Here is a 27,395-nt window from a genome sequence, read left to right as displayed (position 1 = left end):
ATGCACGGGCTTAGTTGCTCTGCAGCATGTGAGATCTTCCCGGCCCAGGGCTCAAACCCGTGTCCCCTGCATTGGCAGGCGGATTCCTTTTATTTTTTAAGAACTTTTATTGAGGTACAATTGACATACAATACACTCCATATATTTAAAGTGTACAATTTGATATTTTTTTCTTATTAGTAATGTATATATGGCAATCCCAATCTCCCAATTCATTCCCCCCAACACCCCCACTTTCCCCACTTGGTGTCCATATGTTTGTCCTCTACATCTATGTCTCTATTTCTGCCTTGCAAACTGGTTGATTTGTACCATTTTTCTATATTCCACATATATGTGTTAATATATGATATTTGTTTTTCTCTTTATGACTCACTTCACTCTCTATGACAGTTTCTAGGTCCATCCATGTCTCTACAAATGTCCCAATTTTGTTCCTTTTTATGGCTGAGTAATATTCCATTGTGTATATGTACCACTTCTTCTTTATCCATTCATCTATTGATGGACATTTAGGTTGCTTGCATGACCTGGCTATTGTAATTAGTGCTGCAATGAACATTGGAGTGCATGTGCCTTTTTGAATTATGGTTTTCTCTGGGTATATGCCCAGCAGCGGGATTGGTGGGTCATATGGTAACTCTATTTTTACTTTTTCAAGGAACCTCCATACTGTTCTCCATAGTGGCTGTATCAATTTACATTCCCACCAACAGTGCAAGAGCGTTCCCTTTTCTCCACACCCTCTCCAGTATTTACTGTTTGTAGATTTTCTGATGATGCCCATTCTAAGTGGTGTGAGGTGATACCTCATTGTTGTTTTGATTTGCATTTCTCTAATAATTAGTGATGTTGAGCAGCTTTTCATGTGCCTCTTGGCCATGTCTTCTTTGGAGAAATGCCTATTTAGGTCTTCTGCCCATTTTTTGATTGGGTTGTTTGTTTTTTTGTGATATTGAGCTGCATGAACTGTTTATGTATTTTGGAGATTAATCCTTTGTCTGTTGATTCGTTTGTAAATATTTTCTCCCATTCTGAGGGTTGTCTTTTCATCTTGCTTATAGTTTCCTTTGCTGTGCGGCAGCTTTGAAGTTTCATTAGGTCCCACTTATTTATTTTTGTTTTTATTTCTATTACTCTAGGAGGTGGGTCAAAAAAGATCTTGCTGTGATTTATGTCAAAGAGTTTTCTTCCTATGTTTTCCTCTAGGAGTTTTATAGTGTCTGGCCTTACATTTAGGTCTTTAATTCATTTGGAGTTTATTTTTGTGTAGGGTGTTAGGGAGTGTTCTAATTTCATTCTTTTCCATGTAGCTGCTCAGTTTTCCCGGCACCACTTATTGAAGAGGCTACTTTTTCTCCATTGTATATCCTTGCCTCCTTTGTCATAGATTAGTTGACCATAGTTTATCTCTGGGCTTTCTATCCTGTTCCATTGATCTATATTTCTGTTTTTGTGCCAGTACCATATTGTCTTGATTACTATAGCATTGTAGTATAAGCTGGCGAATTCTTAACCACTGCACTACCAGGGAAGTCCCACCCTTCCCTCTTCTAACCAACTCCTATGCATCCTCAAACATCCACCCTTCTGTCACCTCCCCAGGGAAGCTATGATGTCCCCAGGGCTCATCTTTTAGTGATGGCAGAATCTCAGCATTCAGTGCTTCTCTTCCGCGGCACTTGTCACAAGTTTGCATTTTTATATCTTTATTTGATTAACACTTGTCCTTCCCACTAGAAGGTGAGCACCACACAAGCCAGGACCACTTCTGTTTTGGTCTACATTGTGTCACTAGCACCTGTCACATGGTTGGCGCTCAGTAAATACTAGGTGGATGAGAGAAACAGAAATGGCATGTAGCTGGGGAGATATCATAGGCTATTTTTCTTCTCTTAGGTTCTTTAATATATGTATGACAGTTCAAAGAAAAATTATAACACTGAGGGTTTTCAGTGTATGTAGATGTACTAATCCATAGGAAGACATAGAAAGTAAAGATGCTGAGATGGTGGTAGTGGTTCTGCATTCCACTTGGAGTGGCAAAAATTTAACTCTTATCAGATTATTTTAATTTAAACACATATATTGAGATGTTTGGAATAACCACTAAAAGGTATGCAAGAATATATAGTCAAACACCCAAGAAATACATGAAAGGGGATACTAAAAAGCACTCACATCATTGCAAAGAAGGCAGGAAAGGCGAAATAGAGTGATGAAAAGGAGAAAACAAATAAGATGGCAAAACTGAAATCAACACTTCCCCATAATTGCATTAAAGGTAATTACTATGCAGGTCACTTTGAAGCTCAGAGTTCCTCTGGTCCTTGCAACGACCTTGGGAAGGTCGAGTTGTTTTCCTTCACTCAAAAAGCGAGGAAACACAGTGGTAGAAATGGCGCTTGAGTGCAGGTCTGGGTGACCATATGCCCTGCACCTGGCTATCCTTTATCCCCAGGCTGGGCAGTCAGGACCACTGGGGCATGATGAAAATTGTGCTTCAGAAAGATGATCTTAATGACTCCCCATGTTTTCAGAATCCATCAGGGTCAGATGAGCAAGAGAGAGGCTTGTCTGGTGGCTAAAAAGGACAAGTCAGGAATCAGGAGAGCTCCAATCCTTTTTTTTTAAAGGGGCTTCTAACTTCCTAATTGATTCCAGTTTGAGAAACTAAGCTACTTTGGCTAAAATATATTTCAGCCTCTATGGCTCTTTTTCATGCTAATTCTCATTATGAATGAATCTGACTTCCACAGGCAGGACAGGAAGACATAAGGCATAGAAAACAAACAGCTTTAAATGCCTCCTTTCTTGTTTTTGAAGGCATGAACTCAGTTAGTGCTGTGTTCTTTTCACCAGGTGTCTCGTAAAAGGAAATTGTGGGCACAGAAATGCTTCATTATTTCCACCGGGTTTACCAGATCCCACGGATGTGACAGTAAAAGCATTGCTGTTAAACTCCTGTTAAGGGAAATGACTTTTTCCTTAATTTCTTTGCCCAGGCAGGGCAGGAGTCAAAGCAAAAGACAAATCCCCCTTTGATCTAACGTGGAGGAGATGATTCGTTCCCTCCGTGTCACATCCGAGCTTTCCTGGGGAAGCGGTATCTTGACATTTGTAGGCTACTTATGCGCTTGTGTTAATGCCGACATCCGGCTATAAATATCACTGCTTTAAAAATAAATCCTGCCACAGGCAGAGCATTTCAGACAGGCGCTTCTTGCTGGGGTGCGTGGTCTTCAGGACTTTGCAGACATGAAATGTTCCCATGGAACGTGGCGTGTGCCTTTGGAATTGGGAAGATATTTGTAAAAGGAAACAGGAGCCATACTTTAGGAATTTGGTGGGAGTTTGTCTTGGGGTGAAAGCTGGGGGTTTCCAAACTCTCTTTGAGGACCCATGGACCCCTTGTACTCTTGGGGACAGCCAAGATCATGACATCTTGTGGCATTTATACAAGTGAGGACCATGTACATTGCCTCCCTGGAGAAAAGTGGATTGCTCTTTGCACTGGTCACATGGCCAAAGGCATCGTGTCTTCAGTGGCCTGAGAACTCCAGAGGGACTAGGAGTAACTCCAGGGCACTGCACGAAAGGATCTTGTATTGACTTTCTTGCAAAGTCTGCTGGATGTCAGCACATCCCACAAATATGGGCAGGATCCAGCAGGAGAGAATGTGAACACAATATCTGTGTTCAAATATGGCCTTATCATTTAATAGCTGGGCAACCTTAGGCAAGTTACTTAACCTCTCTGGGCCTCAGTTTCCTTCTCTGAAAATGGGAATAAAATATCTCCTGCCTCAAGGGTTATTGTGAAGATTCGATGGGTTATACGTGTTAAATACTTAGCACAACAACACGTCTAGAACTTCGTAAACGTTATACGCTTAGATGAGGATGAGGATGCAGGTGCCTGAGGCTAGGTACCTCGGGCGGGGCTCTCTTGAGAAACCATGCCAGCAATCTGCTTATAGAAACAAGAAGGATGTAAACGTCCACCAGCTGTGCCATCTACAGTAAACATCAAGGAGGGTTTCATTGCGGTGGCCCCACACGTGGCATCAGAGCTCCTGTGAAGGCTCATGGACGCCTGCTTCTCTCTTCCCTCCACCTGAACCCTTTCCTAGGGTGGCAGAGTTCCAGCGTACATTTAAATGTGGCCTCTGTTTCAATCCTCTGGTCATCCAACCCAGAGTTTCATTGAAACCCTTTTGGTTGGTTCCAGTGCTGGACTCATGGGTCTCAACCTACACACACCACAGCTACCCTATGGATGAGGCTAATTTCCTTGATTAATGAAATTTGCTGCCAGTGACTTTGATCTTAGGACTTTGTTCCCTGGCCCCAGGAGAGAGATAGCACCAAGAATCAGCCCCCAACCCACTGCACTCCACCCCACTCCACCCCCATGTCCCTGCACCCCAGTTTATACTCTTTCTGCTGCTGAGAAGTTGTCATTTTACTTCTGGAAGGCACATTTGGCTCTCTGGCTGTTTCTTTCGCAAAACAGGGAATTGAAAGAACTCCAAAACTGTCATGATCCACCAGCTGTCTCTTTATTTTGAGAAACAAGACTAAAAAGTCATGATGGTTCAGTGCATAATATGAGATGTTATAGAATTAAGTTTTGTGGCAGTCATAAATGCTGTTGAAAAATATTTTAGTGAGGACCATTTGGGACAAAGTTCATGCAAACCTCTGTCAAATTGTTTTAAGAGAGAGAAATAATTGGTTTAGAAGGTGGGAAATATGAGAGAGAGGTTAGGCTTCAGGCAAGGTTGAATCAGGGTGCTCAGGTGATGTCATCAAGAATAGTCTCTCTCCATCTCTTATCTCTGCTTTTTTGTGTCCGTCCAGTTCTCAGGCAGGCTCTCACCAAGTTATGTCAAAGATGATACCCAGAATCTCCTGGTTTGCATCCTATCAGTTTCGTCCACACAAAAGAGAATGCCTCTTTCATTCCCAGTATTTCCAGTAAATGTCTTAGAATTTGTCCCATTGGTCTAGCTTTTGGCTCATGTACCTAGAAGAGTATGGATCACATGCAAACCTTGGAGCCAAGGTTGAGGTTACTCTCTGGAAAATGTGACACTGAGAGTAGGGAAAGCTGATGTCCTTGGGATAATTCAGGATGCTGCTATAATTTGAATAGGTAATACATGCTTGACAGAGAAGGGTAGCAACTGTCCATTGCAGAAAAGGAAATCAATAGGATGAGAGTAAGTGGGATAAATTAGAGAAAGTGAAGTTTGAGTTGGGCTTGGGGCACTGGGGGACTTGTGAACATTTAGGAGGAAATCAGACCATTAAGGAAAGAGGGAACCTCCTATTGAAGTCAGAGAGGCAGAAATGACCTTGAAACCATCCTGGGACATTAAAGCTAGCCCAACACTGGTACTTGGTGGCCTGCTGAGGGGCTGATTGGCAAGCCTGGACAGTGAGGGAAAAAGGGAATGCTATGGCTGTCAGAGTTATCCATCCATGCATCCATCCTTCCATCCATTTATCCACCCACCCACCCACCCATCCATCCAACCATCCATTGCACATCTTCACAGTAACTGTGAAGGGAAAATGAAAAATGGGATAGAAGGATGTATTTGTTTCCATTTTTCATCATTTCTAAAGTTTCCAGTATTCAGTTGATGGGTGTATGTCAGAAATAAAATGGAAAAGTGTTCGTGTCTTTTCCCATTTCTAGTAAGTTCTCAACCCGCTGGACTTTCAGCCTTTGGTGTTTTGACAAGAAGACAGAAGGCTGGGGCCTGGGTCCAGGGAGTGTCATCCTTGAACTTTTTCCACCCACTGTGCATAAGCCACAGGCTTCAGAGCTCTCTGAGATTGCGTGTCTGTGCCCCACCTTCCAGGGAAGGAGATGATACAGACTCATTAAAGCAGCCCTCAGTCCAAGGTCAGCTATACCGAGAAAGAAAGGAACAACATTTCCTAGTTGGGAAGAAGCATCAAAACCATTTTTTTTTTTTGATAGAAATGTTTCAAGCAAACTAACTAAGGGATATTAAAACAAGCCAGGGAAATTGTGGGTGAAGAAAAAGAAGCCATTGTCAGGCTGTAAATGTTTCTGGACAGATTAATTTCTACTTTGTAGGGTGTCAGCAGTGTTCAGATTTCAGTGGGTTTTCTTTTTTCTTCTTCTAGTTGTCACAGTAAATCTAATAGAGCAGATTTGAATCTAACTGTAAAAACTCAAGTGAAAGAAATATAGCATTTTCCCCCAATGTTACTTAATTCCCTTAAGATACTCATTTTGAAAGAATGCTAGAAATGTAATGTCAATTCAGAGCTGGCTTCATCCTTTTGTTTCAGTCTCTAAGCCAGATTTCAGTTGAAAGGCAGACACTAATCTAGGTGTTTTCAGGTGGAGGGACTTTAGTACAGAGCTTAGGTTACACTGGCAGTAGAAGAGCTGAGAAGTCAGATATGCACTTGGAGATATCGCCCCTAAGGCTGCAGAGACGGTGAGGGCGATGGTGTTCCCAAGGGCCAGATGCTCCTGCCCAGCAGGAGCTAGAGCCCCACAGGAGGAAGAGCCACCTCCAGAGACAGGAAGCAGAGAAAGGGGAAAATACCTGGCTTCTCTCCCGCCCTCTGGTGCCTCCGATTGGCCAATCCCAGAGAAGCAAGGGCAAGGCAGTCTGGGAAATGTAGTTCTGTGATACAGAGCAAAGCAAGAAAGGGGGAGAAATAGATCTGAGAGCACTAGGACAGTTGACTGGCTCACCAAGGTTATACCTAGTTGGGGTTGGGAGCTACATAATACCAACGGTTGGAGGATTCCATCTTGCACCCACTCGTGCATGCATGTGCTGAGATTTCCGCCATTCTGTCTAATTCTCGTTATTTACATTTAGGCTTTAAAAATCCACAAGCCACAGTCTAACAGTTGTCTCCATCGTTGTGGAGACAAGGTTTAAAGTTACATGACATCATTGTAAAATACAAGACCAAAGAATTTTTTTTGAGGTAGAACACTGTCTCCGTTTCAGGTGTAACATTATGATTTGATATTTGTCTATGTTGCAAAACGATCACCACCATATGTCTAGTGAACATCCATCACTGTGCATAGTTACATTTTTTTTCTTATGATGAGAACTTTTAAGAGCTACTCTCTTAGCAACTGTCAAGTATGCGAGACAGTGTAATTAACTAAAGGACTAAAGAATTTAATTGTTCAGTTGTATGAGTTCATGTGGACTCTTGGTTATCTCAGTGTAGTGCAGAAACCTCCGTTGATCAGGTCAAAGGTTCGTTTTCTGGACTCACCTGCCGTCCATAACTTCTCTAAGGTCTCACCTCTCTGGAACTTTACAGAAAGCAGAGCCAAAGCCCTTGTCTCCAGAATCCATCAGTGTCTATACACTTGTGATTGTATCTGTCAGTCTTTGATGAAGCAATATATTTCTGCAGGTGAGGAGGCAAGCTCTAGTCTCAGGTAGTTCTCACAAGTAGTTCATCGGTGTAGAGTTTGTACATCAAAGCCCAGAAGAGTCCTATATTCTGCCCTTCACCCTGTGCATCCTCCCTGAGGCAGTGAGAGTAGAATGGACCTACTATCTGGATGGGACATGGGGGAGGAATGGAGGAGAAATAGAAAGTAGTGACAGAAAGAAATATTGATTAATATCTCAAAAATATTAACCTTGCACACTGTGAAGTTCTATGTGTGTTTCAACATAGACATATCTGCTGGCTCTGTTTGGAACATCAGTGCTGTATGGGATGAATCAATACTATATCCTGATGCCAGGACATATGAGTATGTTTAGTACGTGTGTATGGTTTTGAGCCTTGTCTGTTTTTCTGCTTTGGCTGGTTCACACATCTTGCTAATGTTCAACTCACAGTTCCAACCCCATCCATTGCCTGAGTTAAGTTTTTCTCCCACCATCCATTTAACTCCACAGATTTCAGCCTTCAAAACCAATCTCTCTCCTACTTTTGGTTTAAACTTTTTCTCACCATCCATTTAACTCTACTTTTCATCAATCTTCAAAGCCCATCTCCTAGAAGACATTTGACAAATGGATGACACTAACCCTACCAGCATGGTTTTCCTTTGGGAGAATTAGTTCATGTGTCTGGTTCACAGTTTGGTTAAAATATGATGAGAATTGTATCTCCTTTAGTCTCTCCAAAGGCAGAAATCTAGTTTTCTGACAGCCGCAGGGTGGATCTTCCATCCATAAGTGTTGGTTGAATTTCATTTGGCAGATGTCAATTAGGCTTCTGCTGCTTGTGGAGTATGGGCGTGGAAGAGACATTTAGAGTCCAATTGAGAAAGGGAGAATTACACAAAATTAATTAGAACAGGACAAAGCCTATTATAGTCTATACGCAGAATAATGATAACGATGCGTATCTAATAATGCATATATTATATGCAGAATAATAATAGTGTGTATATAATAATGATGATGCATCTATTATATGCAGAATAAGGATAGATTCCATGAGTGATGGAGAGGCGAGAGGTGAGAGTGGGCTGGAGCCACGCAGAAGATATTCTGGATAAGGGGCTTCATTGCCCTGTCATTTATTCCTTCCCTCCATGTACCAGAGACTGTTCTGGACCCTGGGGGGTATCAGCAGATGGAGATGAGTCCTCTGATCTCATGGACCTCACAGATAATCGGGGAGGAGGGAAGACACAGAATAAAGAAACATATAAATAAAGAAGATAATTTCTGATGGGGATAAATGCTGTGAAGGGCCAGCCAGATGAAGATGCAGGGACCAGCATTTCAGGCAGTGCAATGGCATATGCTAAGGCATGGAGGTGAGGATGATCTTGGCATAAGAGTGGAGCTTATCAGAGGCCAGCATGGCTAAAGCACAAGTGAAGGGGGGAAGTAAGAGATTAGGCAGAGAGGTGGACCCCATCATGAGGGAACCCATCAGCTGCAGCAAAGAGTTCGAATTTTGTTCTAAGTGCAAGGGCAGCCATTGAATGTTTTAAGCAAGAGACAATGTATTAGTCAGGGTTCTCCATAGAAACAGACCCTGTCGGATACACAGAGGGAGAGAGAGATGTAGATACAAGAGGAGATTTATTCTAGGAATTGGCTCATGCAATGATGGAGGCCAAGAAATCCTACAATCCGCCTGCCATCTGCCAGCTGGAGAACGGGGAAAGCCAGTGGTATAATTCAGTCCAAGTTCAAAGGCCTGAGAATTCCGAGGCTGATGGTTTAAGTCCCAATCTGAGCCCCAAAGCCCGAGAAGCAGGAAGCTGATGTCCAAGGACAGGAGAAGATAGATGTCCCAGCTAAAGCAGGGAGCGTGAATTCCTCCTTTCTCTGCCTTCTCGTTCTATTGAGGTCTTCAGCAGGTGGGATGGTGCCCTCTCACACTGCGGAGGACCACTTGCTGTACTCAGTTCCCCAATTCAAATGCTAATCTCTTCCAGAAACACCCTCCCAGACACACCCAGAAGTCATGGTTTCCCAGCTCTCTGGGCGTCCCTTAGGCCAGGTGAGTTGACACGAAATTAGCCATCACAGATGGCCATGTTTGGGAGAGAGCACCCTGGCCACGCTGAGGGACCTGTCAGGAGCAGTACTGATGGCAGGAAGACCAACTCCAAGTCTGGTTATGGTCCAGCGGCGGGGTAATATTGGCTGGATGGGTGGTGATGGCACTGGAGTTGGAGAAAGGAGCCAATTCGGGAAAGGTTTTGGTGCAAATGGAAGTTTTTCTAAAGACTTGGATGCTGATCGAGCAGGGAAGGGAAGCAAGAATGACTTCTGGCTTTTGGGCTGTAGGAATTGAGTGGCTGGTGGGGTCATTGCTGAGATGGGGGAGCTGGGGGATGAAAGTGGTTGGAGAAAGAAAGTCAAGAACTCTGTTTTGGACAGGCTGAATTTGAGCTTCCTCCTGAACATCCACGTGGAGATGAGTAGACAGCTGGATATGAGTGTAGAGATAAAGATGTCATTTGGGAGCATGAGTTTGTCAATGGCAGTTAAAACTGTGATGCGGGATAAGATCCTGTAAGGAAAGAACATCAAGAGAGCAGTGGCCACTCCAAGGTTCAGAGATCAGACAGGAGCGCGGAGGAAGAGGGGACACTGGGCCAATGTGGGGGTACCCAGGCCAGGAGCGGAGGGTGTTTCACAAGGAGGTGGCCTGTCATGTCACTTGCTGCTGAGAGATTGGGTCCTCGGGCAGAGAAGTGACCACTGGGCCAGGGCAGCAGGGAGCTCCTTGGTCATCTTGGAGGGAGGCTGCCAGTCGAGTGGTAGGAGGATAGCCAGGATGAAGAAGCGTGAAGGGTGAGTGGGGCATGAGGTTGTAGAGACAGTGAGTAGAGACAACCCTGGAAGCAGTGTGTTGAGAAAGGAAGCAGATATGGTGGCAGCAGCTAGAAGGGAACGTGGCTTTGAAGGGGCAGGTGGGGTGTGGGAAGATGCACAGGAAGCTAACAAAGTTCCCAACTAGTCTTGTTCTCCAGCTGCAATGCTTTTATAATCAGCCTCAAACACGATGTCCCCCAGAGGCAGGCTGGGACCTGGGACCCTCTGCTGCAGTGCCTGTACCTGGGCAAACATCTCCTCAAGCAACAAAATACAAAGAAACTGTAAGGGACTAAAAATAACTGTGTGCATGTGCAATTGGGGCAAATTATGGACAAGAAGACACAAAAAGACCTGAAACCCAGCTACCACTTCTGAAGAGCAAGGAGCAAAAGCAGACTGTCGGGGGCAAAAGCAGGATACTGCGCGTGCCCCCTGCCCTCAACACCCCCTAAGGGGTGGGCAGACCACCTAAGCCAACCTCTGCCCCGAACCAGCTCACCCCCCACCCTCAGCGAGCGAGCAAGGGAACCTGTTACTCGTTTGCACTCCCCCCCACCCCCGCCTGCTGCAGCAGGGGCTCCAATAAAGTCTGGCCAGAATTTCTAGTCTGGCCTCTGATCAATTTCTGTTGATGAAGGAGGCCAAGAACCCTGGTCAGTAATACCCCAAGGGGCATATATTTTTACACATTTTGCTTTTCTGACAAGTACTTCATGTTGACTTGGTTCAGCAGCCTGAGAACAGCTATTTCCAAGGCAGCTTTTTCCATCCACCTGATCTACACACCCCCAACCTCTTTTCACCGCTAAGCAAGGAGCCCACTAGGTGTCTGTGGCCCCTCTATCCTCCAGTGACCCCGACGCCTGCAGCAGCACGTGTGGAGCGATTTTGTATTCAGTTAGTGTTTCTAATGAATCCTTGTAAGGAACATGGTTTCCTCCTTCCACTAATAACTTCCTTCCCAAAGCTAAATAAAGATTACACAGGCTGCATTTGGCAGTGCCCACTTCCAAAATAAACAGAAGCGCAAAAATTAGCTGGAACAATGGTATCATTAAACAGCTGCATAATTGTTCATCCGAACCAGGTTGGCTGCTTGGGAGCCTGAAAACGCGAGTCTGCCCCTGGTAGAGTTGCACGGTGAAGATGGCCATGGAGAAGTGGCCTCAGGCCAGCAAAGGGTCACTGGTCCGTGGACCCTGGCTCTGAGGTTTGCCGTTCTTGGAATGGCTTCCAGGCTCTGCTGCAGTACCCTGTGTGGCCTTAAGCAAGTCATTCAACTTCCCTGAGTCTGTGACCTATTTTAAACGTGACCATGGCACCCAGCTCTCAGCAGCAGGCGAGATAGTGCCTGGTACTTAGTAAGTGCTCACTAAATGATAGCACGTTTTCTTTAACACCACCATCTTACCAATACCATCATCCTAGTCACTCATTGCCTTGCTGGTAGAGTCCCTGGTCGCCGAATACATTCTACCTTCCCCCCCCCCGTGCACTTTGAGTTTTATATTAAAGTGGCATCACGTGATACTTCATTACATGATACTGTATTACATGATGTTAAATTACATGATATTACATTACAAGATATCGCATTACACAATACTGAATTGCATGATACTTTATTACGTGATGCTGTGTAACACAATACCAAATAACATGATACTGTATACATGATGCTGTATAGCACAATACGAAATAACATGATACTGTATACATGATGCTGTATAGCACAATACGAAATAACATGATACTGTATACATGATGCTGTATAGCACAATACGAAATAACATGATACTGTATACATGATGCTGTATAGCACAATACCAAATAACATGATACTGTATCACATGATACTGCGTTACAAGATATCGCATTACATGATGATGTATTACATGATGCTGCATTACATGATACTGGATTGCATGCATGATACTTTATTACATGATGCTACATAACACAATACGAAATAACATGATACTGTATCACATGGTACTGTATCCCATGATGCTTCGTTACGTGACACTTTATTACCTGAAGCTGCATTACAAGATCCTGCATTACATGCTACTGCACAAAGTTGATGGGAAGGGGTTTTCTTATATTCAGAGTAAAAGATAATGGGCTTAATAGATGCCAGGTACTATCCTAACTCATATAATATTCAAAATCCCTCTTTGAAGCAGGTGTTCATTCATAATTAACTAATCAACATTACTTATTTAATTAATTGTTATCAATTAACCATCTAAAAATTGACCCAGATGCTAATGAATAGTAAATTCAGAAGAAGGAAATGAAGCACAGAGAGGTGACGTCACTAGCTGGAGGCAGCAGAGCTGGGATTTGAACCCAGGCAGTCTGGTTCTTGATCACTGCACCCCACCCTTTTATTGACCTGAAATGCTGGAAGCACATCTCCACCATCACTGTCCCTGCAAGCACCTGCTGGGGAATGTTCAGAAAATTCCAGGAGCTGGGAGAAGGCCAATGTGGCTGGAGCAGAGTCAGTGAGGGGGAAGCAGAGTGGTCAGAACTGAGCTCCAAGCAGTCATGGGGGCAGATCAGAGAGGACAGCTTGAAGGAGCTGGCTTATTTACTGAGAGACTTTTTCAGGGGCAGGGACCACAGCCTGAGACGAGGAGCCTGTGTACATCCTAGGGAGGAGAAGCAGACAGTGGGCTAGTAAAGTGTGAAATATATTAGATGGTGATAAATGCTCTAGAGTAAAGTAGAGCAGAGTGGAGAATGAGGATGTTGAGGAGAGGAGGTGGCTATAGTTTTAAATATGGCTTCACTGAGAAGGTGGCATCTGGGCAAAGACTGGTCTTTGAGATTACAAGCTCTTCCAATACCGGGGGTAGGAGAAGAGTGTAACTAGCAGCGGAAACAGCATGTGCAAAGGCCCTGAAGTGGAAGTTTGCCTAGTCTTTGGAAAGAGTAAGAAAGCCCGGGTGTGTGGAGCAGAGCGGGAGAGGCGGACAGCAGTGACATCAGAGAGGAAGGAGGAGGCAGATATGCAGCCCTGTCACCATGGCAGCACCTCTGCAGTTTTACTCTGGGCAATGAGGACCACTGAGGGGTTCTGAGCAGAGGAGGGGCACGACCCCTCTTCTGGGTGCAGAGACCTCTCAGTCTGCGGGCTGCCGGGGGTTGGCCTCAGGGTGGACATCTGGCCAGTTCAGGCCAATAAGGGGAACGTCGTCAAGCACACGCTGGAAAGACGTTGCTCCTCGAAGTGATAGAGGACAAAGTCTCCCTTTCCTTCCTGTGGAACATTGTCTGCACCAGTGAGTATTGTCTGGAGCAGGGAACATTCTGGATGCTTCCCGGGAGCTCAGTGCAGTCCCCACACCGCCCCAGCCCTGTTAGCAGCTTGGCTCAGTGCCTCCTCTTAGTGGTAATGGGTGGTGTCTCAGCGCCATGCTGTACCTGAACTTGGACCCTCCCCCTACACACACCCCCAACCCCGCGGTGGGAGCTTCATCACCTGCCTCTGGTCTCTGCTTCCTCTCAGTGAGGCTCCAGCCACTTCAATGAATAGAAGCTCCGCCAGCCTCTGCCACGCCTGCAGCTCCATAGCCCCCCATCCCACACCATATTTTTCTCCATAACTCTTAGGACTGCCTGACCCACTCCACATTATTTAATGCCTGTGGGTGGGGTCTGTCTCTCCCTCTCGAGTGTAAACTCCAAGAGACCCGGTTTTGTTTGTGTTTGTTTTGATTGCTGTCCCCTTCGGAACCTAGGGTGGTGACTGGCACGTGACAAGTACTTGGTAGTTGTTTGTCGAATGAATGAGTGAGTGAGTGAATAAGTGTATCTTTATTATAGCATTGCACTGACATTTCATCACAGGACTAGGCTACGAGAAATAGCCCGTCTTATAAGTCAAAGATGATTGAACATCAGTTTTAGGGGTTCAACCTAACGTGTCTTGTTGCAGTTGACCTTTCCTTGTTCATGTGCTTACCCGACCTCCAGGTAGAATGTCCATTCGCGGAGGCAGGGTCCTGTCGTCCTGTGTGCCCAGCATCACAGCATATGACAGGTACCCAATCATCACAGCATATGACAGGTACCCAATAAATGCTGGTTGAATGAATAAACATATAGCAGAAGAAAATGCATGAAGGAATGAAGCAGGAACCTTCTTCTATAGAATGAAAATCCTCACACACACAGTTCCATCGGCCCTCTTGACAATCCCATGAAAGTTGGTGGAGAATAAGTATTAATGAACTCTAGTGCCCTTAGGAGGAAACCCAATACCAGACAAAAGTAATATTCCTCCAAGTCAAGCAGTGTTTGTGGAAGAATTTCCAAAGCTTCTTGGAAGCTCAGAGAACTCCTGACATTTTTAGAGGCTCTGGCAGTTCCTCTGACCCAGGGTTCCTGAAAATGCCCGGCGCCTTGTGTCACTGGTTTGGGAATCAGGACGGGCTGGTGGTGGGCAGTGGGGAGTGGAGTCTGTCGCTAGAGATCATTAGAAATTGCCAGACCCAAACTGGTAATCAGAGCTTCGCAGGGTCAGGAGAGCCGTGGGCAAGACTGGCCCTTTGGGTGCAGAGAAAAGGGACCCCTCCTGCACTGTTGGTGGGAATGTAAATTGGTACAGCCGCTATGGAGAACAGTATGAAGGTCCCTTAAAAAACTAAAAATAGAACTACCATATGACCCAGCAATCCCACTACTGGGCTTATACCCTGAGAAAACCATAATCCAAAAAAAAAAAAACCATGTACCACAATGTTCATTGCAGCACTGTTTACAATGGCCAGGACATGGAAGCAACCTAAATGCCCATCAACAGATGAATGGATAAAGAAGATGTGGCACATATATACAATGGATTATCACTCAGCCATAAAAAAGAATGAAACTGAGTTATTTGTAGTGAGGTGGATGGACCTAGAGTCTGTCATACAGAGTGAGGTAAGCCAGAAAAAGAAAAACAAATGCCATGTGCTGACTCATATATACCGAATCTAAAAAAAAATGGTACTGATGAACCCAGTGACAGGGCAAGAATAAAAATGTAGATGTAGAGAATGGACTTGAGGACACGGGATGGGGGTGAAGGGGAAGCTGGGACGTAGTGATAGAATAGCATTAACATATATACACTACCAAATGTAAAATAAGTAGCTAGTCAGAAGCTGCTGCATAACACAGGGAGATTAGCTCGATGATGGGTGATGACTTATAGGGGTGGGATAGGGAAGGTGGGAGGGAGTCATGGGAGGGACGGGATATGGGGATATATGTATAAATATACCTGATTCACTTTGTTGCACAGCAGAAACTGGCACAACAGTGTAAAGCAATTATACTCCAATAAAGACCTTAAAAAACAAAAAAACAAAAGAAAACACTGGCTCTGGGTGGCAGAGGTCGGGGGGAGGCTACATGGTAAGTAACCCCTCCCCTGCCCAGGAAGGCGAGGCTCAGTCAGACCAGGAAGTCTGGAGACTAGAGCAGATGAAAGAAGATGCGTGTGTGCTGGTCTCCCCCTGACCACAAATAGACACGAGCGACCCATTCCAGTACCAACTCAGGCAGGTTGCGGTCATCGACAGACACACCCATTTCCATGTTTCAGGGAATTTTGTTCATGTCTGGGGGGTTCTATCTTCCCAGGATCCCGGGTTCTGGTGAGAGTTTCCATTGCAACAGTGAACTCAGCTCTCATCCACTGAGGGGCTGGGTAATTGAAACTTCCCAGTGAACTCAGACAGCAGAAGGTCTGTCAGGTTGTTCAGCCCCAAACTGGAGACAAAGCCAGCACGTGATGTCAGCAGGTGTGTAACACACGCAACACGGATGTCAGGAAGACTTCACTTTTTAATGCAAATAAATCACAGAACTTTGGAACGTGAACCCCCAAATCTTCCCCATCCACAGTTAAAATTGCGGAGCACCAAGATGTTTCCCAGAAGGAAGGAGCTTTTGGTGGCAGCAGATGGGATGGACTTGGGGAAAATGGTGAAAAGAATAGAATTTGCCTCTACTCTTATCTCCCCGTCACCCAACCCCCCACCCCCAGCCTTGGGGATAAAAAAATAAACAAAAGAATTAAAACAATAAGATTTAAAAGTAATAAGAATAAATCACCAACAAATACAAGCCAAAGAGGAAGGTACACTAGGGTCCCTTCCTCATTATATCAAGGGGTCTCCTATCTGTATAATGTGGGTCATGCCCTTGGACGTCAAGTCACGGGAAGGAGGGGCTGGGTCTGCAGGGACAGCAGCGAAAAGGAGTCACATGCTCGGGAAGGGAACGGCTCTGACTCAGCCTCTGCCAGCCCCTCCAGGTGGGACACGGAGCTAAACATTCCTTTTTCTGAAGGAATCAGGAATTTTATGTAAAAGATCCAGATTTTAAGAATGTTGCTCTCTGAGTCACCTTTGGCATAGGTCTCATTATAAAAAGAAAAAGAAAAGAAGGAAGGAAGGAAGGAAGGAGGGAGGGAGGGAGGGAGGGAGGGAGGGAGGAAGAAGGGAAGGAGGGAAGAAGGAGAGGAGAGGAGTGGAAGGAGGGGAAGGAGGAAGCTAAATTCAAATGTGCATCTGGTTTGCCACGAAACATTCCATGAGATTCTGCCACTGCAAAAGTCGGTCCCACCCATGCCTTTTTTCTACATGATGTCATTTCTCATGTTTCCTCCCCACCAGGGTTCACAGGTGGTCACTGTTAGGGCTGCGGAGGTCCTGGTGTCCTCTGATGCTCGATGGTGGGTTCTCCTGGGGGATGATTTTGGGTGACAAGAAGTCATCAGAGATGGGGAAAAAATGCTCCAGTTAGAGAAAGGGTCCAGCCCTGGGACTCCCTGCCTCGGTGGGACCTTTGCAGAGGGACAAATGAGGGGGCACTTGGACTTGTGGGGGCTGAGCACCAGGCTTCGCCAGAGTCAGCAGACATGACCAAACTCTGAGATTCAGAGGCTCCGTGGAGGGTCAGATTTGAATCCCAGACAGCCACTCACCAAGTGTGACAAGCAAGGAGAGCTTTGTGTGTCAGTTTTCCCATCTGTAGAATGGGACTAGTTACAGTAGCTCCCTCCTGCGCTTATGGTGGATGACCTGAGTTAAATGGTAGTAAAATGCTTGGAACAGGACCCCTATGTAGGGAAAGATCCATGAGTCTTGGCTGGTATTTGCAGAAGACCTGGAAGAAAAAAACGGAGAGAAGAGAGGATTTTTCCAAACAGGAAGAAGAGGGATTCACCTCCGCACAGGAACCTGCAGCTCTGCTCACGTGCTACTGGCACGTAAACTAGAAAACGTGAAAACGGGAGGAAGGCTTGTGGGTGTGAGGGTTTCCCAGGCTGGTTCTGCTGCCCTCCGGAGAAGCCGGGGATGCAGGCGGTGAGTCAGAGCGGGGAGCCGCCGCAGGGACCCTGGACGCGGCTCCGTGCAGGGCGCTGGGCTGACCTGACCTGTCCCCCCTCTCCCCTCAACCGCAGCACATGCGAGAGGCCGCGGAACGGCGGCAGCAGCTGGAGTTGGAGCATGAACAAGCCCTGGCCGTCCTCAACGCCAAGCAGCAGGAAATCGACCTCCTGCAGAAGGTGAGTTGGGGTGGGGGGGGGGCAAGGCTGGGGGCTGGGAGAGGAGGCGGGCGGGAGGCTGGGGACCTGGGGTGCGGGCTGCTGGCTGCTCTCCGGAGCCCTTTCTCACAGGCTTGGGAGCGCCTCCCTTCCTTCCTGGCGTAGAAAGGTTCCCTCTACTCTCTAGTTTCTCCTAAGTTGACTTGTGATTATGTTCTAAATTGCAAAATCAAAGGAAAGGCTCTAACAGTCGATGCTGGCGAGAGTGTAGGGGAAACGACACGGCTGTGGATTAATGAAGAGGGTGTGAATCGCTTCAGCTCTGGGGGCAGGCAACCTGACAGCATCAGTGGAAACTAAAAACACAGGTCTATTTTGACCCTGCAACCTTCCATGCTGGGAATATGCCCTGTAAGAAACTCAGGAACCAGTTCAAAAGGATGGTGTGGTTTGGTTTGGTTTGGTTTGCAGTCCTGTAGTGTGGGCATAAGTAATGGGGTTAAATCGAATACTCATCAGAGGTCATAGTTGTGTGCATCGTGGGGCGTCCATACCACAGACCAGCTTGACAGCACTGGGAGGAATAATTTTAGCTTACAGATGCTCTCGGGGAGGTTTATGTGATGTTTTGTTGGGTGAGCAAATCAAGTTTTGGGGCAATATGTGTAGCGTGATCTCATGACCAGAAGACAAGGGAGAGAGAAAGAGAGAGACAGGGAGCACAAAAAGAAGAAACAAAAGGGGAGAAATAGGGCTTCCCTTGTGGCGCAGTGGTTAAGAATCCACCTGCCAATGCAGGGGACACAGGTTTGATCCGTGATCTGGGAAGATCCCCCATGCAGAGGAGCAACTAAGCCTGTGTGCCACAACTACTGAACTTGTGCTCTAGAGCCCGAGAGCCACAACTACTGAGCCCACGTGCTGCACCTACTGAAGCCTGTGCACCTAGAGCCGGTGCTCCACAACAAGAGAAGCTACCACACAGAGAAGCCCGTGCACCACAACAAAGAGCAGCGCCTGCTTGCTGTAACTAGAGAAAGCCCACATGCAGCAACAAAGACCCAACACAGCCAATAAATAAATAAATAATAAAATAAATCTTTAAAAAGAAAAAAGAAAAGGAGGGAAATAAGGCGAGAAAAGAGAGGAGGAAGAAGAAAGAACGGAAACCAGAGGGAGGGAGGAGGGGAGTGGGGGACCAGGCAGTTCAGAACGTGTATCCCCACAGTGCCTGTGATGGTTTGGGGCCAAGAAAGTTAATTCCCACCCTGTCCTTAGTCACAGGCCTTGGTCCTCCTGTCTCTCTCCAAATGGGTCTTTCAGATCCATGGGGCTTGGGGCCCCTGTGTATATTTCTTATTGCGTTTCCTTCCTGAAGCCCCATGTCCCCCGCCCCCTCAATGGGAGGAGAGCCAGCCCTTCCAGCCAGGGCACAACCTGACCACTGGCGCAGGTGCTGGTCCCAGCCCCCACCCAGCGCCAGCTGGGATGGGCAGCAGGCACCTCCTCCTCCATCAGGTGGGCCCCTCCACCCCCATGCCAGCCCTTCCAGGTCTTTGATCTCAAATAAAGGGCACGACGGCTTGCCCTACCTGGCTGGCAATCTCTATCTGTCCGAGTGGCTTTTCTCCTCCTGAGTTTATTAGCAGAACGTGTAGCATCAGGCAGATAACTTCTGATGCTCTTTCTCTAATCATTTATGAAGACCTCGTGCTAAGGATAGATTTCATTAGGCCGGCGCAGTGGAGACAGTCACAGTCCTTATTACCTGTCATAATACGTTGGCTGGCCCGCTGAGCAGCAATATTTCATTAGATGCTATCTAGAGAGGATATTGCTGGGATACAGACAGCGATATTACTCTTATCTTCTCCCGCCTTGCATGAGGGACCTTCCGGTGTCCGGAGATACCTGCCTGGTACCTGCGCTCTTTCACTGCATCCCCAGAAGTCACGTCCCTGGGCTGGGAGCGTCTGGGACAGATTACAAGCCGACAGAAATACAAATATTGTCCAGCAAGGGCGACAGGTCAGTTTTTCTCAGAAGAGCATCATTCTCCACGAGCCTGGAGTTTTATTTACGAAGCACTTGACGCCGAGGAAAGTGCACTAGAGCCAAGTCCATTATTCAGCTCCCAGAGTCTCTTCTGAGCACCATCCAACTTCCTGTGCTTCTTTTTTCCCTGGTATTCATCCTTGTCTCTATTTTGGACTCACGGATGCTTCATCAGTGGGGGAGCAGAGGAAGAAAAACGAATGAAGGATGAATGTGCCAACTTGTAATTCTTAGAGCTCTGATTTTTATTTTATTTTATTTTTCTTTAAATGTTAGAAAGGTCGAGACTTGAATGGAGCAAGATTGGTGAGTTCTTTCCAGAGTTCACGTCTCCATTCAATTTCCAGCATGGAGGGCTCTCGTGCTACAGTTGTTTCCCCGATCACTCACTTGTTCCTTCCCTGATTCCTGCCCTCCCTCCCTTCCTCCCTTTCTTCCTTGCTTCCTCCCTTCCTTCCTTCTGCAAATGTTTGCTGGTTGCCACCGATGTGTCAACAGTTCAGCCATTATCCTGGAAACTGGGAATGCAGTGCAGGGTAGGACAAGACCTCTGCCTTACAGAGTGGGAGTAAGTGAACAAGTACAAGAAGGATTCAGTAAGTTCAGATCAGGAAAATGCCACGAAAGAAACACACAGAATGATGTGAGAGATTGATAAGGGCAACAACTTTAGATGGGGTGAAGTTGAAATGAGTGGCAGACACCCATTACTGCAAGTGCTCATGCCCTATGGAAGGACAAAGCCTAGTGCTTGTCCCCCTACCATAATAAAAGTCACCAGAGCTCTCTGAGTTCCAATTTGCTTCTCATGAAACCACAGTGTGATACATCTCCAAGGAGTCACCTATTTCTCTGACTACAACTCCAATTATTTCTTTTTTTTAATTGAAGTATTGTTGATATACGTTGTTGTGTTAATTTTTGCTGTACAGCAAAGTGATTCAGTTATACATATATATACATTCTATTTTTAATATTCTTTTTCATTATGGTTTATCATAGGATACTGGATATTGTTCTCTGTGCTATACAGTAGGACCTTGTTGTTTATCCACTCCATATATAAGAGCCTACATCTGCTAACCCCCACCTCCCACTCCATCCCTCCCCCAACCCCTCCCCCTTGGCAACCACCAGTCTGTTCTCTATGTCCATAGTCTGTTTTTGTTTCAAAGATAGGTTCGTTTGTGTCATATTTTATTTTTTTTAATGTCAGTGGGTTTTTTAAAATAAATTAATTAATTTATCTTTGGCTGCGTTGGGTCTTCGTTGCTGTGCACGGGCTTTCTCTAGTTGTGGCAAGCAGGAGCTGCTCTTCGTGGAGATATGTGGGCTTCTCATTGCGGTAGCTTCTCGTTACGGAGCATGAGCTCTAGGCTTGTGGACTTCTGTGATTGTGGCTCATGGGCTCAATAGTTGTGGCACACGGGCTTAGTTGCTCTGCGGCACGTGGGATCTTCCCGGACCAGGGCTCGAACCCACGTCCCCTGCATTGGCAGGCAGATTCTTAACCTCTGCATCACCAGGGAAGCCCTGTGTCATATTTTAGATTCTGCATATAGGTGATATCATATGGTATTTGTCTTTCTTTTTCTGACTTACATCACTTAGTATAATCATCTCTAGGTCCATCCATGTTACTGCAAATACCATTGTTTCTTGAACCCACTCCCATGGGACCCACCTTCATCTCACCAATGCCATGGCCCTTGTTAAGTCACCCATGTCCGGACATCCTGCTCGGTGGTTAGTGTCTGCCCTCATCCTCTTTGACCCAGAGGTACATTTTGAGGGGGTCCGTCTCCCCGCCCTCAGGCCTCCAGGACCCCACCCTCTTCTAGCTCTCCTCCATCCATACAGACACCCTCTAAACATCCTCAAACCACGTCTCTCCTTGACCTACACTTGCTCTCTCATGACCTCATCTGGGCCCCTGGGTTTGAATGCCATCTGTGTGCCAAGTCCCAGATTTGAATCTCCAAGTCAGATTCTGCCTGTGAACCCTACTTCTTTTGTCCAACTAGACATCCAGCTTAGATGATCTCAAACATCATGTCCCAAGTTGAATTCTGTTCCGTTCTCAACAAGGCACGCTCTACAGGTCCTACCAGGCTCCACAAAGGGCAGCGTTTCCTTTTTTGCACAGCTTTTCCTTTTCCCTGGCGTGAATCCCCTCTTTCTGTGTGTTTGGTCATCACTCCCTTACTCCCAGACTTTCTGCCAGAGCCATAGAATTCCTCTCAAGATGGTCAGACTCCTCAGGGGATGTTTTAATTCCATTTTCCCCTGAGACATCCTGCCTGGAGCCCGGCCTCTTCTTCCAGTCCAGTCTGGTTGCTCCAGAGGCTGGATGCAGAGCCGGGCCTGGAAACTTCCTTCCCCATCACCTGGGGTATTCCCTTGACACCTCTCCGTACTTTGTTGGGTCCACTGCTTCCTGGATCCTGTCATATTCTTTTTCTTGATGTCCAGGATGTGTGTAAGGAAGCCAGGGGTATATTTTCCCATGAAACGTAAGTGGGGTTTTTGACATTTTACCATCCTTGGAGATTCCTTTGTGGTTTCAACCTCACCTCTGGACCTGGCCACCTTAAGGAAGGTCTGGACATTCAGCCAGCTGATATCAGGGACCTGGAACCTTCTCCAGGGTCGCTCTGCCTCCCTGGAAGCTCAGTTCATCCCTCTGCTCAATATGGTGGTTGGGAGAAGCAGGAGAAATAATGTGCAACTGAAAACAGTTGTTGAGCTAAAGAATGAATGAATGATCAAGTTGCCCAAGGCTATTCTAATGGGAATCAAGGTAAGACAAGACCATCAGCCAACCCTTATCTCTGGTAGCTGGTGGAGCATAGCTTAAAAAATAAAAGCCCAAGCAGAGCGAGTCCCGTCTACAAGGACTTTTCCACAGGACACCTGCTCAGGGAGATTGGGGAGCCAAGAGCTCAGCGGAGAATCCTTACTTTCATTCATTCAGCAAACAGCTCTTTTTTTTATATATATAAATTTATTTATTTATTTATTTATTGGCTGAGTTGAGTCTTTGTTGCTACACGTGGGCTTTCTTTAGTTGTGGCGAGCAGGGACTACTCTTCGTTGTGGTGTGCGGGCTTCTCTTTGCAGCGGCTTCTCTTGTTGCGGAGCACTAGCTATAGGTGCGTGGGCTTCAGTAGTTGTGGCTCGTGGGCTTAGTTGCTCCACAGCATGTGGGATCTTCCCAGACTAGGGATCGAACCTGTGTTCCCTGCACTGGCAGGCAGATTCTTAACCTCTACACCACCAGGGAAGTCCCTAGCAAACAGCTCTTGAGCCTCGTGTGTCAGCTGTGTGTCAGGGCTAACGGCACAGCAGTGAGAGAGGCTGTGAGCATAGGCTGTGGACAGACAATAGTAACAAAAGCTACACCATGAACACTTGCTCTACGTGCAGCATGTTCTGGGCCCGGTGCCTGGAATGCACGTGTCACCTTATTTAAGCCCCGCCTCCTCCTGTCCTGCCACCCTCCCTCCGCTCTTGTCTGCGAGTCCAGACCGCTCCCAAACCATCCCCCTCTCCACTCTCCACCCAGAATGCCTGGTCCCCAGATAACGGCAGAGCTGGCTTATGGTTGCTGAAGTCTCTGCCCGGCCTCCCTGCCTGAATAGTCTCCACCCCGACCCTGGCATTCTCTGCCACCCCACCCTGTTTAGTGATGCCGCTTGCTCTTTGATGTACCTATTTGCCTATTGTCTGCATCCAGGGTGGAGTGTCTGCACTCCCAGAACATTGCCTGACACAGAACAGGTACTCGACAAGTGATGCTCAGGAACTTGAATGAATGAATGAATGAATTAGTGAGTGAATGAATAAAGATGCTCGGGAACTTTGAATGAATGAATGGGTGAATGGATGAACTAATGGGAGATCTAGTAAGAGTCCATCCATTGACATAGGTTATGGTCATGTAAGATTACCAGGATAACTGATGAGAAGTTCTAGATAACCCACAATAAATTTGTGTTGAATGCATGAGTGGAGGCAGCAGTCAGCCATCACCTTGTAACCCTTGGGTTGCGGGTCCCCTTATAGACGTGGGACCTGAGGTTAGATAATGTGCTCCCGGTCCCCTGGAGGCCTGACTCTGAAACCCCGAGGTCTCTCTAGGGACATGGTGACCGGAGTCCAGATGCTCTAGTTGCTTCAGATTTCCAGTTTCTCGTGCAGGTTACATCCTTGTCTTAATACAAGTAACAGTTATAATAATCCAGATGTATGAGCAAAAGAGTTTTTCCATATTTAAAATTCATCTACAGATCAGATCAATGCGACTGTCATTTCACATTCCTCCCTTGTGGGGAACAAAGGCTCCAGGTTTAAGGCCATTACTGACACGTACGTTCCTAACAGAAGCTGAACTCGCCCCACATCTTGTAAAAGTGCTTCACCTCCATGTCAAGTGCTTCCCTTGGATGTTTTGGATTTAGTTGTTGTGCGTGGATGGCGTGGGGATTGCAGGCCGACCCTCCGAGTTCTTTAGCGTCTTGTTTTCTCCTACGACACATGCCTGGAATATTGGTCCACGTTCGCGGTTTCCTCAGCTCTGTGGAACTCAGGAACCTGATTTGAGGATGTGTACAGCCTTCCGTCCAGCTCCACGAATCTTGCTCACTTTTCTGTGGAGCTGATGTTAACAGCACCCATAAATGACCCCCTCCCTGCTCATCCCAACCAGCGTCTATACTCCCAACCCCATCACCAAGGTGTTTGGGTAGCTTATTATTCTGTGTCATGTGCTCTGTCTGTCCGAGCCAAATGTGTAGACCTTTGGCAGCAGGAAATCTACATCCCGTCTGCACAGCTGTGCCTCCCCTGAAACAAATGCATTTGCTGCCATGTGAACCCACTCCCTGGACGTGTGATCCCCTGGACCACAGACCCCTTCTTCTGACAGCAGGACTGTGGGCCTCCCTAGGAGTCACGGTCCCTCGCAAGTTCACTGTGTTCTGTAGGAGATCGTGTCTGCATGAAGGTCTCAGCTTCCCCCATGCGTTGGCAGTGGCCCCCGAAATGAGCCTCACTTAAGCTGTTGCTTAGATTCTGCAAGAATTCAGCATTGCCAATTTTAACTGTTAATTTTAACCATCTATTCTGATTGCCCAAATGGCTCAGCTTGCAAGTAACCTATGAAAACGAACTCCTGATTTTCACTTGAAGCCAGGAACGAAGTTGTTACTGCCAGCTTAGCTGTGTTTTCACAGCCCGCAATGGAGTTTTTGGTTGTTTTTCTTTCCGCCAGTTGAAAACTATCTTTGACTCAAGTGGCTGAATGGTGGTGTTATTTATATAATCCCTGTATGTTCTCTGGTTGTTTGTCTTTTTTTCCCCCCTATTTCGTGATTTATGGTCGCTCTTGTTGTTTTTGCTCTGAAAGGAACAATTTTGAGCCTTTGAAGACTGAGCTGAATTCAAGAATGGTCTAGTTAATTTGCTGGGTTCTGTTCACGTCCCCAGCTCTTAAAAGCCTCATTGGAAATATGTGAGAATGAAATGCATATGAATGAACTCTATGGAAAGCTCAGGCTGCTTTTCGCTTTTAGTCTGTGCAAGGGAAGCCAAGCCCTTCCCTCTTTCAGACTCATGGAAGTTTTCAAGTGAGAAGCAGAAGCTGTTAAGATGGCTCTTACTGGCTTATTGATGATGTTAACTCTTCTCCGCATTATACTCCAGGCACCTGGAGAAAATATTCCTCCAGAAACTAGGATTCTATATGTAAATCTCAATTTAATACAGATTCTTTCCTAGTGCTCGATTTTCAGAGGCAGTTACCCTATAGCATCAGGAGAACATCATCTCTAAATGTGTGTGAGACCTGGGAGACCAGTTTGATGGGAGGCATCGAGGCAGCAATGTGGGGACGGGCCTTTCTTCTCTATCTTATGACACCCCACTCTTTCACTAAACTTCGGTGTCTCCAACTTTAAAATGGGAGATGTCACATCTTCAACAGTTGATGATCGTGCTCATTAGAACTCTTGGTTTCTAGTGACAAACACAAAAAGAGAATTTCAGCTGTACATGCAACTGAAAATCTGGCTTCAGGTTTGGTTGGATCCAGGGCTCAGATCAGCTGGCTTCAGATGTGGTTGAACCCAGCACCTGCCAAATCCCATCAGACATCAGACCTCCATTTCTCTCCTGCCTCTGCTCTCCTCTGCTTTGGCTTCATTTTTGGTTTCCATGTGGAGGCCCCTGGCTGTTCTAGATTTGCCCCTCATGGTGGCAAGATGGCTGCAGCTGCTTTAAACTCTCCTCCACTCAGCCTCAAGTCCCAAAGGCAAGGGGCTTCCCTTCCTCCCAGCATTCCCAGGCAAAGTCTCTTTGTTCTAACTGGATTATGCTAACTAATCTAGAACTGTTCTCATGTACTCAGTGGATCCCCAGTAAAGTCAGGCCGTCTTCCCAGGACACAGTTTCAGGCAGGCAAACACAACAGATATTTTCTGTCATCACAAAAATAGAACTTCAGGGTCTGTGAGGACAAGAAATAGTAACATTGCATCTCAGTTTTGTGTGAACTCACCATATGGCCCGGGCAGCAGCTATCCTGAGAAATTTCTTTGGTGAAACTCATACAGTTTCTTATTCTGTGGAGCAGATGGCTTTGAGTCAGGTAATTTGAAGAGGGCAGCCCCCCTGCCACAGCTGAGAGCCTGGGAGCTCAGGACCCCCTGGGTGGCCTCTCCTCAGGGCCTGGTGGGATGTTACCTTGGGTTATTCAGGGTCAAGTTCACGTGACTGCGTTTTATTCCTCAAGCAGTTAAGGACATTTGAGAAAATGGTGGTGTTCCCCGGGGCTTCGGGAAGAATTATCCAGCTCTTCTGAGTTCAGCCACCTTCCGAGTGTGGCCCCTTCTCAGGAATAGAATCAGGGGCTCCCACCCTCATGCACCAGCTGAATCCCATCAGCCTCTCCGTTCTCTGCCAGACATGGGGGCACTTTTCAGTTTTTACAAAGAGCGTCAAGCCCAACCCAAATCCATTCCATCTTGCCCAAAGGGAGGGAAATATGAGAACTGATTTAGACCCTTAGAATGTAGGGTCATATTAGAGGAATAAAAATCAATGACCCACACTCCCTGATAATTTACACTTTAATTAATTTATTAATCTAATTAATTTATTTCTCTTTTTCCCCTTTAAACGTTTACTCTTCTGTCGTTTTATCATCCAAAAAGGCTCAGGTTGAAGCTAAGAAAGAACATGAAGGTGCGGTGCAGCTGCTAGAGGTAAGTGAACTAGCCATGCTGGCTTTCTTCCTGGGGGTGGGTGAGGTCAGGAGATATTGCATTAATGCCTTGTAGAAGCAATAGCTAACCTTTACTGAGTGCCACTGGGTACGGGTTACTAGTGCTGTTCACACATCCTCCCTTGTTGTCAGCACAAGCAGCCTATATGATAGGCGCCATTACGAGTCCCATTTTACACAT

The 27,395-nt window shown here is 46.4% G+C and overlaps 1 protein-coding gene across 1 annotated transcript in view; it reads left to right on the top strand.

The window, feature by feature from the left end:
- RIMBP2 (RIMS binding protein 2) overlaps positions 1 to 27,395 on the top strand; it is a 173,803-nt gene that overhangs the window by 65,922 nt on the left and 80,486 nt on the right. The window contains exons 6-7 of the mRNA XM_057747233.1: positions 17,794 to 17,898; positions 27,144 to 27,194. Of these exons, the coding sequence (XP_057603216.1) occupies positions 17,797 to 17,898; positions 27,144 to 27,194 (153 nt within the window). The 5' untranslated portion in view covers positions 17,794 to 17,796. The remainder of the gene's footprint in view (positions 1 to 17,793; positions 17,899 to 27,143; positions 27,195 to 27,395) is intronic.

This window comes from Hippopotamus amphibius, chromosome 8, assembly GCF_030028045.1.
Source record: "Hippopotamus amphibius kiboko isolate mHipAmp2 chromosome 8, mHipAmp2.hap2, whole genome shotgun sequence".
Taxonomy (NCBI): Eukaryota; Metazoa; Chordata; class Mammalia; order Artiodactyla; family Hippopotamidae; genus Hippopotamus; species Hippopotamus amphibius.
Note: the sequence above shows the minus strand (reverse complement) of the source record. Positions and strands in the feature narration are given on the sequence as shown.